Source organism: Lingula anatina, chromosome 2, assembly GCF_051362555.1.
Source record: "Lingula anatina isolate TDL-2025a chromosome 2, LinAna3.0, whole genome shotgun sequence".
Taxonomy (NCBI): domain Eukaryota; kingdom Metazoa; phylum Brachiopoda; class Lingulata; order Lingulida; family Lingulidae; genus Lingula; species Lingula anatina.
In genome coordinates this window covers 36,188,538-36,206,941 of record NC_141768.1, presented here as the reverse complement: position 1 = coordinate 36,206,941, position 18,404 = coordinate 36,188,538, and the positions used below count along the sequence as shown (strand labels likewise).

The window sequence follows — 18,404 nt, the reverse complement described above, 5'->3', positions numbered from 1 at the left end:
GCAGCCTTGTGGATTTTACAAACGAAAGAAAAAAAGTTGGTAAACTTGCAAAACTTTTGAAAACCGGTTGTAATGCTAACATTTTTGTTCTCAAAGGGCGGCTTGCCAAGAAGTTCTCAAATTTTATTCCAGCATCTAAGCTTAGTATGTCTATTTGAAGTAAAAATCTGTTGAAATTAGCCTAAAGATGACACCAATTATGGCTATTAAAAATAACGCCATTAATTTAACAGAATTTGGGATTTCGGGAGCACGGGAAAGACGTGATGCACACGTTTCCGCCGTTGTAACGAGACGTGGAGTCTGGTGGACCCTTCATTTTAAATCCGGGGAATTATGTTATACGTACTCCCTGTAATGTTATCTTAACGAGGACGGAGGTACAGGCCCCTAACAGGCCCTAGCTTCTGAAACTGACAGTCCACGGACTCTAGGTCACGTTACACCGACACGGCGAAAGCAATCTACAACTGAAGTGGACAAAGACGAAAAAAAAAAACAGATTCGATGTGAGAAAATGTATTGAGTTTTCTAATATTTCTCCTCTTTAAAAGAACAACAACAAGGCACCCACTAGTATATTTGCGTGTCTTTATTGATTTCATTGACAAACAGTTAGCCACACATGAATTTTAACAACGTTATTGATTCGCATGCATTCAGATGAATTTTGATGACGTTCGATGAATCTGGACTCGCACAATTCACAAAACTAAACGGTGGGCAAACTTCACAAAACTACACACCAGACGTGATGTGAACCTATTTTCAAAGGCATTGCACTTAACCATATAATGGCAATTTTTAAAGCTATTATGAAACTGCCAACTTCTACACGCATGTATCACTTTGCGTAATTATTTTGTATTTAATCTATATCTATAGTCGTCTTATGACATTTTGGCACTTTTTGAATACGATTATTCTCCAATGTACTGTTCAATTGTACTACTACTACATATTTACCAAAATTGAAGTAGTTTCGGTTTTGGTGGGTTTCTGTTATACAAAAAGCTCAATTATTCTAATACTGATGTATCCATTCTATTAAATATCCAAATTTAATAGCTGGTTCTGGCGGATATGATTCTCAGCTGTCAGTGAGGTAGGTCCAAAATACAACGGTGTATTGAGACTGTGGCATAATTAGTTATACCCCTTGACACTGGACGGCGTCCTTTCTGCGTCCTTTCTGCGACCATGAAATTTGGCATTGCTGTGGTCTTAATAAGGAGGCACGAGCATTGATTTTGTATCAGAATGAATGCTCAATGATCGGCCAGTTGTCGGCACGTAAAGTATTATAATTTTTTAACTCTCAAATGGGGCCGTACTGCTGGACGCAGAAAGGACGCCATCCAGTGTAAAGGGGGCTTAAGTATAAAGCACCCCTCACATTTTTATGCTCCAAAGGTTATAGCCATAACTTTTTTCCTCCGGAAAGCATAGACCTTGCGTCATTTCTTTGGGCTTGGATGTTGCTGGTTGAATGACAACACGAGAAAGAAATACTCCTATAATAATAATATGCAACTAAATACTAATTTTGATCCAAGCTTTTTGCATACGCAAGAAGTTCGTCCTAAAGACTATGAGTCCACAATGAGTCCTAAAGACTATGAGTCCTAATGAGTCCACAGTGCGTAGTTCGTGTCATGGTTTGAGCAAGACAGTGAGACTTAAAACACGTTACAGAATGTGAGACTTAAAACATATTACAGAATCACAAGAAAAGACCGCCTTCATTTACGTTAATGAGGCATATAAGTGATATTTGCTCCTGAAGGACTTGATACTCCTTCCTAATGAAACGAATATTTCCGGACGAAGATGCGCAGGGAGCTGAACTTCTACCATCCTGGAATTTACCAACCTTTCTCCACACGAGGCTTTAAGGGCGGGGATTTTAAAACATCCGTCTCCGTAGATTTAAAATTCCGTTGAACGATAAGTGTTATGAGTTTTTATGACAGTGAATAAATGATTTACTGAATGATATTTCACACTTAATGCGTTGAAGCAATGATGATATACTGATATACATTGATATAATTATATCACAGTCTCGGCTCACCAAATATGTTCTGGAAACACGGGTGCGCGACTTGCCATCATGTGATTCAACTTATTCATGTTCTTTTTAACTTTGTACCTATATACAAAAGGCACATCTTTGGTCGGTATTAACTGTTTCCTTGGTTTAGGTAGGTAACTCAGGTCGTCCAAAGTCTCGTCCTGTTCCACTTCAAGAGGACATGAGATGTAATCCGGGTTATGTACATGGTGCATCATTTTCATTTGCTGCACAGTGTCCATTTTGGTGCGTGGCTTGGACGAAACGCTCCGAGATCGACCACCTGTGAAAATTATTGACGAGACCTCCGTTTTCAGTTCTGGTCGTGGAGATTGTTCAGTTTTTGGTCTTATTTCGCTCGGATCGGGACTCATAACTGGAATAAGTTCGAGTCCTCCGGGTTGGCTCTGCATAAAATAAAATAAATAAGGAATTAATATGTATTCAGTTAATAAGTCTAACAGTTATTTAAAGAGCATTTGATAAAAACATCAAGAGGAGGCATTGCATTTCGACTTTAACCTGGTCTTAATTCAAATTAGGTTTTATCTAGGTTAAAATCTGTTTAAAATCCGGTATAAGTCGTAGATCGTGTGTGCACACGTCTGTTCGACATTTATACCAGGTTAAAATTGGAAGAAACCCCAATTGCGTAACTAGTATCTAATGTGTAAAAAAATATATTTATATTTAGATCACTGAATAAGTTATGAATGTAATAAAGATCCCAAAGAAACGACATTTCAAATTGCTGTGACAAATTCTGCCTTTGTGATACTTAATCTAAAGTAAAATTTACACGCGGACTAGCACAACACGGCAACACAACCAACAAAAAAAAAATTGCTTTGAAATTAGAGCAAATCTGCTGCCAACTGGAGTGAACTTCGTGATCAAGTCTGGGGGGTATTATGCGTCACCTATAGACCTCTGAGTAAAACGCTTAACTCATTAAGCCTGGGACACTTAAATAGAAACGAAGAAATTTGGCTTAAAATTCCATCTACGCACAATATGAGACTTTATTACTCGGGAAAACTTAAAATGCGACTGGTATTTTGTATCGATTTACGAATAAAGCAACAACAGGTCCCTGAATATGTCCCACTAATGGAAAATCGTTACTTTCGTGCCGCCGACAGGAATAAAGTTGAACTGGTAATATACTGTGACCTGCGTGGTAATTTTTTCATGACGAAAATGTCCATAGATTTCATAGTTTATGGATTATGGTTAATGTAATATTCAGTGATGCTATAAGAAATAGTTGTAAGAACCATATGGGGAATGAGGGGAGAGTCCAGGAAGGAAAGGATTCTATTCTTTCTACCCAAAAAATAGACCAACATGAGGGATTTATCCTATGTTTCTAGTACAAACTCTCTCCGTTAGTTGGTGCTATTTCACGCCGTTACTATAGGATCCAGATAATTGTTTCATGTCAAATTAAAAAAACACTAAGATTCCTCAAGTGGATGGCTTATCAGAAAGCCAAAATAAAGTTATTAAATCTTTTACCGAACTTTCAATTATGTCTTATTGACAACTTACTTAAATAAAAATGTAAGTTCAGTAATAGATTTTTAAAAAATGATTTATGAAAAACACGATAGAATGCTAAGCTACATAGTAGGTCTATCTTTACCAATATTACCTGCGTCTCGTAATGCCCCCTGCTCCTGAATCCAGCTCCTCGTAGTTTCACGGGTGGAAAGAAGCCATTAACGCCTCGTATCCCCGACTTTTCCCTTGGTACCACAGTCGACGGATCAAAACCAACGACTTTGGGGGTAGTGGTGGGTCGTGATTTGAACCGGGTAGCGTACTCCGCTGAAGAGCTCATAGACACGGGAGCTGCCCTATGTCTGGCCGGAGATGTCGCCCCAGAGTACATATCTGCATAGACTGACTCCATATTCGGTGGCACACTCCTATGGACCATGTAACTCGCACTGTCTTTGGTTAAAATTGCTCTTGGAGAGACGCACTGGCCTGCCTTCACCGTCTGACCGAGAAACGGCAATCGCATCGAGCCGTACGTCCTGTAACTCGCCGAGGACTGATAGTGTGTTTTCAACATACTAAAACACTACCATCTTATGGGACCCCAATTTCCGGAGTCTCTGTCGAATCTGTGTTAATATTTACAATATTCTGGTCTCTTTTTACATTCCTCCATCTTTAACTGCAATGTACACCGTCCTTTGCTTCAAGCTTCAGCTTGTAACAACACCGCGCTAGCAACACATCTTTTGTGTGGCTCCTATTTCTCTGTGCTACCTACGGCCCTTTACGCCGTACTTCACGCACGAAAGCATACAATCAATGGCCGATATTATTTGCCCAGGATCATTTTACTTAGGGGGCTTGTTTGTCATTCCTCGGGTGCATTAATACAGATATTGAGCGCTATTTTGATGTTGGCGCCCAAGTGGAATAACAAACATTCATATCCATAGCGCTTGACCTGCCCTCAGCAAATTCACACAATTCTTCAGCCACAATCGATGGCGTTGATTTAATCATATTACAATGGATCCACTGTTATGTAAACATACTTTAGAAAATCAAATTTGATTTCAGAAAGATAATGTATCGAAAATCTGTCAGCGCCACAGGCCTACAGGTGCAAATGACACGTACAGCGCATTCATCAAGTGGGTAATTGCGTTTTGACGTGATGGCATGACTACTGAGCACCTCTGTCGCATTTGGGTTTTCACTTTCGGAAAACTTAAAAAGTGCTGGAATGGTTGTCCGCAAAGAAGCGTAGTTGGTTCCCCAATACTTTGTAAAGGTGGCATTCGCCCCATATACTAACCCCAATACTTCCACTTACCCTTACCTGTAATAATCGCAAGGCACCCCGGACTTTATTCCCGGACTACAATTCCTGGCACACCGGCATAATAATGACTGACAGTTATATACAATCTCAATATATAATATAATATAATATAATATAATATAATATAATATAATATAATATAATATAATATAATATAATATAATATAATATAACATAACATAACATAACATAATATAATGCAATGCAGTGCAATTTGCAAAATGTAATGCAATGCAATACAATGCAATGCAATATAATACATTCTATGGCATTACATTACATTACATTACACTACATTCAGAACATAACAAAAGTTACATTTATCTGGTGAAAGGTATTTACATAACGAGAAAACATTACGACGAAACCAAGACCTAGATTGTTTTCATCGTCAGGTTGAGCCCCAGAGAGCAAGTCATGGGTGTAATGGTGACAAAACAATGTCGCTGGCCGACTCTTAAAGAAAGTCAGTCAAGTGCATTCCGATATTTTTTTAATCCACTGCAAGGTGTTCACCTGTTCAACGCGGGTTTTGATTTCTGAGCCCTTTGAAAAGTCCAGTTGCCGGTGTGGGACCCTGCTTTATCTCGTTCGTGTATGCCCACACTTAAGATTTACTCAATGGAACAAAAGGCTGTTCAAATATGTAAAACCTGTATATAAATCTTAGATTTAGCAGAATGCCTGCAGTAATCGATTGGGCGCTGAAACAGCAACTGCGTACAGCTCCTTCCAATCACAACGCATACCTGGCCCTAGCTGTGAGAGTTATTTCGATACTGGAAACTCCCGCTATATTTGTTCAGAAGTCCAGTTGGAACTCGAAGCAATAACACAACAGCGCGGCTGTATTACAGAGGCCCTTGGCACTTTATTCAGAAACCATCCTCGGAGTTAACTCTTTAGAAAAAATCTGAAACATAGGATCAACATATGTCTGGGATCATGGCAACTTATTCCCCGTTCACAATCACCCCCAAAGAGGCAGGCCAGCTAGTGAACTGTTATAGGAACCAAGGGGACAACCGGCACTGCTACCTGATGCACGTTACGTTTGCAACCGTATACGGTGAACATCAGCTTCCACAGAGCTGCTTCAAGAAACTGCCTCGCTTAATCAATGCTATACCTTTGGTTGCTGGGAGAATGACCAGCGCTCAGGCACAGCAAATTATATGGCGTTACGTCGAAGGTGGCAGGGACGTGCACACCTTTATGTCGCGTCCCCTAACTTTTGAAGAAGCAGAGGAATATAGATTGGGATTTAAGGAACGTCTCCAGCGCCATGCTAAAAACGTCTTTGGGGACGTCACTGTCAAAGCGACTATTGTTTTATCACGGTGCCTTCACTATGACGAGGAGTTCTTTATTAACGACATTGCAGACTCATTTGACGAGGGATTGCACTTTAAAGATTAACGGGAATCTAAGGTGTACATCTTTTATCCGTACATCTTTTTACAAGTATTGAGCTACCTGTGATATAGTATAAACCTTTTGCCGGTCAGTTCTGCATTCAATGTAAGCTATATAGAGAAAATCACTGCAGATTTCCCGGCAGTGGATGAAAGGCCCAGGTGGATGGAATTTGATCTCTCTCAAGTTTTGTGTACAAATACTTCCAGGCAGCTATACGGGAAGATTTGTTTCCGATTCTGACGTCGATCTAGTATAAGTATGCGAGGCCCTATAGAATGTACGGATGTTTCCCGCTAAAAACGGTGGCACGTGCATATTAATCAACACGCCTACAATATATAGCAACTATCTTGACTGGCTCACCTGTCTGGGTTTTGTTATCATATTCTCATTTGTTTGACGCTTGTGATACCCTTAACGGACAGGGGTTGATTCTGACTTTTAATGTAAATCTTAGTCCATATTTTTTATTTAAAAAAAAACTCTCTAATAAGTCAAAATACACGAAGAGGATCAAATCAAACGCTGGTGAATTCTATTTGCAGTTTAAAGTCAATGTCGTGTTACTTGTGGCTCCACTTTTTACACTCTTTCACGGAAAAGATTATGGAAGAGAACGAAATGAGACACTCTTGAATTTCTACATAGCTGTCCCACAGACTGGATCAAACATTAAGATTTTTTCATTCTTTTGGGGTAAAAGATAAGGAGCGAGATAAAAGTGATTTTGTGGGTAATTTATATCATGATGTCAAATGATGGATGGTAACGTAAATGTGTTTCTCATTAATTCTCATTAGTACACAACCTTAAACCAGAATTGTACATTTATTTAGGAACTCACACAGATTTTATCATTATAAACGCGCACGGCACTTTTGCCAGATGCGTATATTTTATCTAGGCACTTACACCTCCCGCTTGGATTTCTGACGGTGTTTTGACGTCATCCACAATATGCGACCACCTACCGTACACTGGTATATTAATCCTTTTGTTTGGTGAACAGAGGGCTACTAACCTCGAAGAAATATTGGGTTGGAGATCTGTTGTTATTGCAGTATTATAAAGCGTTAGCAATTTCACATATATACTTGTAGATGTACTATGGACACGATACCTGTGGGTATGCATAAACCTTACTATCACTGTCAGCATATATTGTTCGTTTCTTCTTAAGATTTAATTTAGATCGATGTACCTTTGTATAAAATACAAACCGTCTGGAATATCGTGAACGACACTTTTGTTATTGCTTGTTCGGTTGTATGTCGAATGTTTAAGATTTGTGACCACTATCTTATTAACAGTACACTTCTCGGACTGATGTATTTCAGTCAGAGACAGGTGAAGTGTTTGGCACGGGATGTTTTCCCCCTTTTCCGTTAGATAGGAGAATTGTTGGGTAGATTGTTTTATTACACCATAAAACTGCCATACTGTTAGCAACAGACTTTGTTGTTGTTTTTTCTTTATCCACGGTAACAGTGAGCTCGTATTTCATTACTAACGACTTCAACGAAGCACTTCGAACCTTGCATCAGCTACAGCAAGCACAATGCACTGCACGACTCCAATATATCATTTAAAGGGATAACATCTCTTCAAATGAGATTAATAGTTTCCTAATAAATACATTGTTAACAACAGATACATGTTGAAATATAATAAATTCCATTTTACTATCAAAACGGCGGTTACCGCAATTATTCTGAAATCTGTTCTTGCCATCGTAACACGTGGGCGTTCATAGATGGCTTCTTTCCGTAGAGATTATTACAAACTTATTACATACTTAAAAAACAATCAACTAACTTTGAATGTCAGAACAGATTCATTAGCCATTGGAAAGTATGGGAACACCGTTGTTTTCCCCAAGAAAATCAGTTATATTGCATTTTCCCACCAAAACGAAGAGTTAACCTTGTAGAGACAAAAAAAAAAAATATTTAAAAAACGACATTAAATCATTCTCACCTTCTACCAAGTTTTTTCATTCATACAATTATTTCAAAAAGTTAAAGACATCAAGTGGCAATTTTCAGTTTGGATGGGTGAAAAGTTGTATTACGTAACTAGTACTTTGGCTGTTCAGCAATGCATGACGAATACATAAATTTTCAATGAACATACTTGCGGTTCACACAGCTTAATAAATGACAGCACTGTATGCAACTTCAAAGAAATTAAGTTAAAACAGGTAGTTTAGTCTTCTTAGCGAATAATCCTTAGGAAATTTTATATTCGTATAAATTTCTTTATAAAACAAAATAAAGATGAAGTCAACAAAACAAAATCTTTATTATTATTATTTCATTAACTTTATCAAATAGCATTTGTAACCTAATGACATAATGTATCAATTTTGTCACCCTGAACAGAAAGTTAATAAGAGCCTTATAGATAAAGCTCCTCTTGACATCCTGGACCTGCCAGTAAAAAGCTTTTTCACCCAAACTGCCATGCAGTCAGTCTATACACGAGAACCCCCCCACTCCCCATCACCGCCATGTTCCATTCCAGTATAAGTTAATCATATATGAAGATTTTTTCACATTTATCTAATTCAGCACAACTTCGAAGCTGAGACATTTCACTTATTGTTATGCATTACTACAGCACCATATTCAAGAAAACAATGTGAAACAATGAACTTAAATGCAACATATTTAATTCAAATTTAGATTGTACAATATACACTGTAGGTATGGATTCTTTCTTCCATTTTATCCCTTTCAGCACCACCAAAGACCTGGTCTATCATCCATCTCTTTAGACACAGGTGAATGCACCAAGCCTGTCAATGTGGGTCTGAGCTTATTCTGCCAACAGCTCCTGATCCCATGGCCTCTTGAGAGGAGTCCTTTGAAGTATCCAAGGCAGCATCAGTAGAAGGCGTGTCTTGCTGAAGTCTGTTCTCTAATGTATCATTGTACTTTCTTTCATCACTGTCTGTCCCTGCTGGCAGAATTTTTTCCTCAATAGTTCCTGCACATCCACATTTTTGAACATCTTCATTAAATGTAATGGGGTCATTGCCTTCATCATCTTCTTCTTTGCCCTCCTCTTCCTCCTCCTCGTCCTCCTCACTTTCAGAGCTGAAAGGAAGAGAAACATTTATTTTATGTGTTTCGGTCAAGTTTAATTACAAAAGTGCTAAAATATAACTTCAAAAAAATGACAAAACTAAACTATCCTTTTTTGTCAAAGGACACTTAAACAAGATTGTGGAAAAAATTGTAATAACTAAATTATTCTGAGCTTCCAATATTCTAGCGCATACCAAAGATCCCCCCTCCCCAACAAAAAATTACAATCCATTATCTCTGTATTTCACTTAATCCTAGTTCTCATCATCATATCCAAATCAGGTTTGGCTACTGCTTAAAATATATATGTTTACCTTGAAGGAGGAAAGTCCCGATTGGGATTGAAGTGTTCTTTACTTAAGTCTATATCAAATGGATCTGGAAAATTAAATGTATGTGTTATTTCAATATCATGAATATCATCCAGTGTAACCTTAACAAATATTGCAACAAAACAAATCCCCCTGTGCAAACAACTATCAGCAGTTTTAACAAGAAGGGAAAATTATTTATTGCAGAAGTTGTATTTCAAAACCAGTGGAGACTTGTCAGTCAGTCTCATCCACAATTAATTAAGGGCACAAACACACTTTTTCATTGAGAACTACACTTGCCTTCATCAACCCTCTCTTTATCTTCAGCCATTATTTTCTCCAAGTATTCCTGCTGGGCCTTTACAACCTCTGAACCATCTTTGCAGGCAGCATACATGTCCAAAACATCCTGGTTTATCTCAAAAAATGTTTTGCCCCACTTGAATTGTTTGAGGAGACTTGAACCTAAATCTTTGTAACCTGGAAATGAAGAAGATGACTGATGACTGTTCTTCAAATATGTTACCTTTTTTTCAGGGGCAAGTTGGAAGGGTGTCAATATAATTAATGTATCTTACACTTATCAAAGATGTCAAAAATGAATTTTTTTCATTACTACTCTTCATTGGTTCTTTACACATTTTAAATTCTTTACACATTTTTAATAAATAAAATAAAATAAACAAATGAATAAAGAAATAAATTGTATCTTACCACAAATGTACAATGTAGCAGCATATGCCTCTACACAAGACAGAGTGCATGGTTTTCCATAGTTGATGGGATTTGCTGCCACTAGATATGGCAATAACCTAGGATGACCTCCTCTCATTTGACTGAAGGGTGTGGATTGAAGCTTAGCCCAAGAACAGTCAACAACAGCCAGACCATGATCAGTTATGATTTGCCTGTTGATTGAAATAAAAGCAATCACAGAATGAAAAGTTCCATGTGTTAAAAGATGAAGAAAAAAATTCAAAACAAGCTTGCTTTCTAAATGTGTTATATACAGACACTACAAAATATTCTTGTAACCTTTTTGGAAACATTGTGATAAGAAAATTGAAAAACCAGGGAAATTCATTCTACAAAGTAATATGGTGAATTGAAACTTTTTTGTAATGTGCATAGTTATCAAAACCAACATGATTTTAAAATAATACATGTCATGTACATGGCATGGAGTCTAAATAACGTAATCAAATCTAACAAGGCATTGAATCAGTAATAAAATGAACAATCACCTATCCTCTGGAGACACACAACGTGTCCCCATAGGTGTCAATATTATTCCACTGAATCTTTGCTGCAAACGAAGTGTCTTAACATATCCCAGTCTTGACAGTTTCTTTCCACTGCACTTTTTTGGATCACAATGTTCTAAATCCCACATGGCTACTGGGAATGGGAACTTCACATGGCCAGTTGGCTCTTCTGTGTCTTATAGAACAGAACATGCACAAGTGTACAAGTTAAAACAAATACCAGATTAATAGGTCTGAAACTGATAAGAAAGTTAGAAGGTTTTTAGTTCAAAAGATTTGTTGGTCTGAAGATAGATTTATTTGTAAGAAAATTTATATTAAAGACATATTCAACAGCACCAAAGAAAATCCTTTTCAATATCAAATCTCCTTTTGGATATGTGCATATATTAGTAGAACACCTATATTACACTATGTACTGTGTCTCAAAGAACCTTTAAACTATTGAGATGCACCCCTTTGAAACAGACTGGTGCACTGTGACTTTTACAATTAACTTACCATCCAAAGAATCTCTCAAATCCTGAGAGAACCTGTCTTCACTATACTTCTTGTGTCTCTGCTGATTGCGCTTGTTTGATGAGGCAATGTGTTTATTGCCATGTTTGTGCTTTCCAGGCATTTTTTCATATACCTAAAACTAAAGGATATACTCAAATCAAATACATGTGTAAATGCATCAGCCAAATGTTTTTACTTTAAATCAAACTTTTAAATTCAAGCAACCGATTTCGAAATGCAAGCTCAAATGCAACCATTTCTGGATCAAGCCCAATTTCTTCATCTCTATATTTGACAGACAAGCCAAAAAGTCCTTCAATGTGGTAAGCATCGAGAAAGACACAGTCACTAGTCTAAGGTTAATGTACTGGTACAGATAAGCCGTAAGGACATGGCACCTGTCAAATTAGTGTCATTAAAAACATTTGGGGATTTACCGTCGGCAGTACTCTATGTCATTTGCTGAAAAGAGGATTTTCCCCGTGTCTATGCTAGAGTGAATAATAGGGATCGGGCAATCAGAACAGTAACTAGTAAACGAGCAAGCGCACGTGATTGCAACGGCAGTATACGATGTGTGTGATTTTCATGGGCGCTGCCATCTTGGATACCGAATTTCAGTCACGTGATTATCTTGTTAAGTTATTAAAAAATGGACAGTCTTACGACCAAAAGATCCCACAAAGGCAACGAATAGTTGGTTGTACAAAATAAAGCGTGTTGTTTACCTAAATATTTCATATTGGCTCGTGTTAACAGGTTGGACAACTCACCTAGAGCGTGTGAACATGCGAGATATCAACAAAAGGTGACGTGATGGCGCAGGATGTGAATACAATTTTGTGCATATTTGTGTTATATTTATCTTTTAAAGGTAATCGCCCTTGGCTTAAATGTTTAAGTATAATATCGTTAATATCAATTTTCTTGCTGGTTTCGATAATATCATTACAAAAGCATAAGCATCAGCCCATTTCTATGCAAAAGGGGAGGTGCAATAATACTATGGGGGGGGGGGGGGTGTGCAGGTGTCTTATTTGAAACGGAAATATACATTCGTTTAATTAAGAAATTTGGCCAATTTTTAGGTGAAATATAGAATGTTTTGTATTTTGGGAGAAATTGCCTATTAGCTAAGCCTTCAACCGACATTTTATTTTTGTCTTCATGTTTACACCAAATAATTGTTTGGGGAATAAAAGCATAAGTACAGATACATATAAAATGTTTGTTATCTAGTGTTTCTAAATGTTTTGAAAGTCAACATATTGTTACTTGTAACACCAATTTTTGCATCTATTTTTGTTGAAATTTGGCAGCCTGAATTTTTCAATACAGACGTCTTTATTTTTGTTGTTTCAGGGGGACAGTTAGAAAAGATCTCTATGAAAATTGTTGAAGAGCCATCAAATTTTGGGTAAAAAACATGAACCATATCATTTAGATGTTTGTTTTTGGTTGATTTTATATACTGCTTTGTAGACTAGAAATGGCTTATTATATTTCATATACACATTATAGATATCCTATCTGAAATATTCACAAAAAATCAAATATTCCTTGATAAGAAATTATCCATGCACTTGCATTCAATGTTTAATACTACTATTTTTGATTAATAATTTAGTTCTGTTTCCCATGAGGTTTACATTGCTACTTCTTCCTGATTTCATATATTCCATTGAGTCATACTTTTATGAAGTTATTGATACCATTAAATAATTTACGTTTTCAGAAGCAGCTATGGTCAAGATTCTCAAACTCATTCACTTACTCCAAAGGTGAAACCTGCCAATTTTTCAGGACCACCACATCTGAAAAGACTTTATGGAAAATGTTTTGAAAAATTAGATGAAAAGTAAACATCATGTTTTTGTATATAATTTATCAGTACCATCTCAATGTATCTTAAATAAGTTTTAATTACAAAATGTTTGAAATTTTATTAAAGTTTAATATACCTATTTAATTCATTGCTTGGGTAAATTTTTGAATATTTTTTCAGTCAAATGTAATTTAAGATGATGCTTCATAGCAAGATGGCCCAATAAAAAACAATTGGATTATACAACACTGCATCTAGATGAAGTTAATTTAATAAATAAACTTCTTACTGATTTTTTCTTTTTAATATCATTTTATAACTAAGTTGCCTTTCATTTTTCAGTTATAGATATGAATTCTGCCCATTTATCAACCTAACTCAGCATGAACTTGCATTAAGGTGGAACCCATATAGTGGAATTCTAGGGTAAGGACAATATATTCAGCATACTAAATTCAAAGGAATAACAGCTGTTCATATGAGAATCACAATAAAAATATTGTAAACAACTCGTAGAAATATAATAAATTTCATTTTCCCACCTAAACAGCAGTTCTCACACCAATTATTCTGGAATGAGGGCTTACCATCAGACCATGTGGACCTTCAAAAATGGCTATACCTTGGTAATAATCTCTAACAAGATTTTTACCAAAAAAAAAAAAAAACTTTTTAGAAAAAAGCCATATGTGGGAAAATCATACCCCAGGAAAGTTTTAGCCAAACGAACTGTTGTTATCCATTTATCTGTAATCATTATGAGGGCAAGTTTCAGCTTTATGGAAATTTGATGTTTAGTGCATGGCTTTTGAAAGTGAATATTTACATTGTTGAATATTTTCCTGATTACTCATAATTTAAGAATTTGATTTCAGAATTTGGGAAGAGTGGGAGATTAAAAACAACACATTTATTGCCATGTTAATGAAAAATGGTGATGACTGTGGAGACTTGCACAGATCTGTAAAAGTAAGACAAATTTCAAACTTAACTTAAAATTTTAATTCTACTTACAATCTCTTAAACATAAAAAGAGAAAATTGGGAAACAATATGATTTAAGAAGCATTAACACTAAATTCAATGAATAAAATAAGTGAAAATTTCAAGTACTTTTCAACGTGCCAAGAAAGATTGAATATCCAATGTAATAGAACTTACAGAACATACAGTTATATCCTTTATGTTTATAGACAACAACAAAAAGAGAAATGAAGTAACACCATGCATATCTTTCACACTAAACAATATCTTTTTTATTCAGGTAATTTTTCATTGTGGCAAAACAAATGAAATCTCTGAAGTAACTGAGCCAGAGACCTGTAAATACTTGTTAAACTTTTCCACGCCACTGGTGTGTCATGACCATTCAATGTTGGTGTACCCAGTGTTGAGTCCTGAGCTCAGGGAGAAGTGGAACCTGCTGGAGGGAGATTTTCTCAATGAGGAAGTGACGTCAAAGGTTGACAATTTTGATTTAGCATTATAGTTTTAATTCAAATGTTCAAACTCATATTGTTAGTGTTTGTATTTAGAAGAATGTGAAGCCATATTGTCTTTGTTTTCAGTGGCAGTGGCAGAGAAATTGAATTATCCATTGTATGCTGATTGCTTAATTGTAATAATACCTGTTAATTACATATTTTAAAGGTGCCTAGCAGGGATGAGATTTTTCGAACTATAGGCAGATTTAAAACTTTTTGTGAGCCAAAAACATAATTGGCCTAGGCACCTGCTGACCCCCATGCCATGTTTTCCAACGTTTTCAGTGTCATCCCTGGCCCATGTAAACTGCCTTTGTAATAGTAATATTTTAATATTTGAACATTTTTAGGGATACAATAAAGAATTGAGGCACATATTTGAAGAAGCAGGGTTTTATATGTCAAAAAAAGTCCACCTATCATTATCGAAGGAAGATAGTGCTCATAATGGAGAAGAAACTGATGGAACAAACAGCGAAAATTTGGATACTTTGGATAAGTGTCTTGTTGTAAGTTTATAAAGACTTATAATGGCTTTGTAATTAAAACAGGGAGGTCTCATATGAACCAAACATCGGTTGCATGCTTTAGGTAGATAAGGCCATACAAAATTAAGAAGTTGGTACAAGAACAGCAACTGTAACATTTTTTTTAACATATTGCTTAACATGTATAACAATTAAAACTTATAGACTGATCATTTTTTAAGGGGGAGGTAGCATGAAATCCATTGTTTGTACTATTTTTGAGCATAAAAACAAGAGCATTCAAGGTGTCTGCTTTATCCCTTCAAGGGTTTCCTGGGATCAATTGTATATTTTTCACTTACAAAACCAGTGCCCAATGCAGTCTTTTTTTTCATTTTGAAAAAAAAAAGAATATTATAAAAATCAGTTGTCAGTAGTACTTATATTTTTATTCCTTTAATTCGCTTTTCTTAGAATAACATTCTTTTTGTGAAAAAAAAGTGCCACCTTTGTAGAAATTCAATTAATTTTTTAATGAAACCTTCACGTGAACTTTGAAGTGCACATTTTCAACTTGATTGCAGGAATACCACAAATTGAAACAAGAAATTGAAGGATTGAGAGTCCTTGTTGCCTTACAGGGAAAAAATCAAGAACAAAACATAGGTGACATTTACTGCCTTTTAGGGTAGTTTTGTTGTTTGTAGGTTTTATCAGTAATTAAGAAAATAAATTCTGGCAAGGGTTGAAGACCATCTGTCTTAACGCTTTAAGTAGATTTATAAATATTTCTGTATTTCACTAATTCTTTTTGCACTATTATTTTAATCATTCCTTTCCTTAGTAGAATGTGTTGTAAGTCAAATTATCATTGTAAAAGGACACTTTACCTTGAGACATACATATTGCTTGAACCCTTTCCTTTGTTCTTTTCAGAATCATAATAAAGCACAGTAAGTTTCCTTTAACACACTGCAAATGCACTTACAATCTCTTCTTAATCAACAAGTTTTCAAACCATATCCTTCACGTGCTTTTCTTAATGTTCTTGTACTAGTCAGCTATCAAAATTTAAAATCATATTTTTCTTGAACTTTTCTTGAATAAATCAAACTTGCAAACAAGATTACAGTACCATGTACACTGCATGTTGTGTATTTATTTGTCTGCAAAAATATTGTTATTCTGGCGTATAAATTGGATGATGTCTATGGCTATTTTTGTTGCTTTGTTTTCATTTAACCACAACTTACTTTGTGTTCCACGTATCTATATCTACATGAATATGATTTTGGTCTTGTCATGCTTTAAACAGTTGAATCTCTCTTTATCAGGTAGTGTTACTGCGAAGGAGGAATACTATGAAGATATTATAGTTCATGACTTTGAAGGAGACTACTAGCTGTGATATTGGAGTAAAAAACTCAACCCTAAATATGGGTCATTACCAAAGCAAAAAGCTTGATCAATAGCATATTTGGCAAATTAAAAATCAAGCATGATTTACTACTGTAAATTAGAACTACAAATTAAATATTTTAAAAATTTCTATCCTGTACAAGGTTATTAATGATAAGTCATTTCTGTGCTCAGAAGAACTGTTATCTATGATAAAAGACTCTAAAGGGATCATGACAACTCTTCATATGTGATCTATATTTCACAATAAAAACATTTTATAATATATTCTATTTCACCACAAAAACCGAAGTACAAGCAAATATTCTGAAATCTATGCTTGTCATTGTACCATGTGACCTCGATAGATGGCTGTACAAAAAAACTTTTTAGAAAAAAAAAAACCAAGGACTAACTTTGAATGTAGAAATGGATTCATTAACCATTGGCAAGTATGTGCAAATTGTTGTTTACCCCAGGAAAATTCATTTTTTGGCCAAAATGAACAGTTATCCCTTTCATATGCATGATCATATTAAATCCAAGTGCAAGTAAGTGGTTTATTTTAGAATAGCGTTATATCAATAAATATTATAATATTGTTACCTTTTCTTTATTCTGTTAAATGCTAATATTAAAATCAGCTTTTTTTGACTTGTTAAGTATAATCAAAGTGAATAATTTCTTAAAGATGCATACAAAGTCAATTTTTTGCCACAAAAACCAACCAAATGCCAGCATATAGTTTCAAGTAGTATAACTAAGAGAAATTACCAAAAGGCATTGTTTAATTTTACCCAAAAATGATGTTTGAACAGATTTTTCTGTTAGCATTCTATGCTATACATCAATGGGGCAGAAAAGTAGGTCATGAAAGTAGGTTAACGTTCCAACCAAAAATTTAAAGAAAGGAGCAGTCTAAAGCTCTTATGTCTGATTGAGTGATCTATTCAGTTTATCCCTTGGCATGTCAAACTTACTCGAGTCGTATAAAAAACCAGTAGAAGTAGTTTATATGTGTTACTGGGAATCCACGCTCCATCGATGCTCGGTTCGTATGTACCTTTAATCTACATGACAAAGTTGTCATTGACAGTATACAGCTGTGACCCTTTCTAATTCCACAATCAACTTCAAAAAGTGGAACTTGTAGACTGAAGCCCTGTACTGGTATGATGAACTATTATTCATCATTACCAATGGAAAAGAAAAACAATTATGTTTAATCCATTTAAATTTGCATATTTGGCAAATTTAAAAACATGTCATCCATTACGATGGCAATTTTGTATCAAGTTACTTATTTTTCAATATTAAAAATAACAATTTTTAATTGTGTTAATACAGTTTTATTGATAAAATAAACTTGTGCAAGTGCAACAGTATTGTATTTTTAAATAAATGATTTTTTTTCATTTCAACAGTTCAATTACATCTATGTAGTACTAAATCAAAATTAAAGACAGTCATTTATTAAAAAAGGAATTCTAATGTGAGAAAAAGGTTACCCAAAATTATACCTCTTGTAGAATTCAAGGCCTCTGATTGGTCAGTTATCCTGAATAATGCACTTGTGTTTAGCACAAGGTATCATTTGATCATGCAATATTACCATGAACTATTAATTAAACCAAGACAAGGACAATTTCCAAAATAATTACGTTTTTCTCATAGAACATTTGGTTTTACAATTGACAATATTCATGTCAACAGGAAAGCTG

The 18,404-nt window shown here is 35.4% G+C and overlaps 4 protein-coding genes across 6 annotated transcripts; 2 read left to right on the top strand and 2 right to left on the bottom strand.

Annotated features, from left to right (window-relative positions):
• Positions 1 to 574: 574 nt before the first annotated feature.
• Positions 575 to 4,404, bottom strand: LOC106174943 (uncharacterized). Its single transcript, XM_013556724.2, has 2 exons — positions 3,729 to 4,404; positions 575 to 2,481 (listed from the first exon to the last, which is right to left on the bottom strand). The coding sequence occupies exons 1-2, from the start codon at positions 4,152 to 4,154 to the stop codon at positions 2,071 to 2,073; spliced, it is 837 nt and encodes a 278-aa protein (XP_013412178.1). The 5' UTR covers positions 4,155 to 4,404; the 3' UTR covers positions 575 to 2,070.
• A 1,050-nt stretch (positions 4,405 to 5,454) lies between these two features.
• On the top strand, positions 5,455 to 7,792 carry LOC147763658 (uncharacterized). Its single transcript, XM_087005167.1, has one exon. It carries the CDS (start codon positions 5,856 to 5,858, stop codon positions 6,339 to 6,341), a length of 486 nt encoding a protein of 161 aa, XP_086861293.1. The 5' UTR covers positions 5,455 to 5,855; the 3' UTR covers positions 6,342 to 7,792.
• Positions 7,793 to 8,623: 831 nt separating this feature from the next.
• Positions 8,624 to 12,134, bottom strand: LOC106175001 (18S rRNA aminocarboxypropyltransferase-like). Its single transcript, XM_013556803.2, has 7 exons — positions 11,948 to 12,134; positions 11,511 to 11,649; positions 10,989 to 11,184; positions 10,459 to 10,652; positions 10,045 to 10,224; positions 9,745 to 9,808; positions 8,624 to 9,439 (listed from the first exon to the last, which is right to left on the bottom strand). Exons 2-7 carry the CDS (start codon positions 11,629 to 11,631, stop codon positions 9,142 to 9,144), a joined length of 1,053 nt encoding a protein of 350 aa, XP_013412257.2. The 5' UTR covers positions 11,632 to 11,649; positions 11,948 to 12,134; the 3' UTR covers positions 8,624 to 9,141.
• Positions 12,135 to 12,256: 122 nt separating this feature from the next.
• LOC106175000 (N-acetylglucosamine-1-phosphotransferase subunit gamma) lies at positions 12,257 to 17,288 on the top strand. Of its 3 annotated transcripts, none has more exons than XM_013556802.2 (10): positions 12,257 to 12,384; positions 12,873 to 12,927; positions 13,246 to 13,368; positions 13,678 to 13,761; positions 14,211 to 14,304; positions 14,599 to 14,796; positions 15,169 to 15,327; positions 15,870 to 15,951; positions 16,222 to 16,238; positions 16,620 to 17,288. In XM_013556802.2, exons 1-9 carry the CDS (start codon positions 12,327 to 12,329, stop codon positions 16,227 to 16,229), a joined length of 861 nt encoding a protein of 286 aa, XP_013412256.2. In that variant the 5' UTR covers positions 12,257 to 12,326; the 3' UTR covers positions 16,230 to 16,238; positions 16,620 to 17,288. The 3 variants fall into 3 exon arrangements, with proteins under 3 accessions (XP_013412256.2, XP_086861292.1, XP_013412255.2); XM_087005166.1 differs by having other exon boundaries at positions 16,222 to 16,240; positions 16,625 to 17,288; XM_013556801.2 differs by lacking the exon at positions 16,222 to 16,238.
• Positions 17,289 to 18,404: the final 1,116 nt, after the last annotated feature.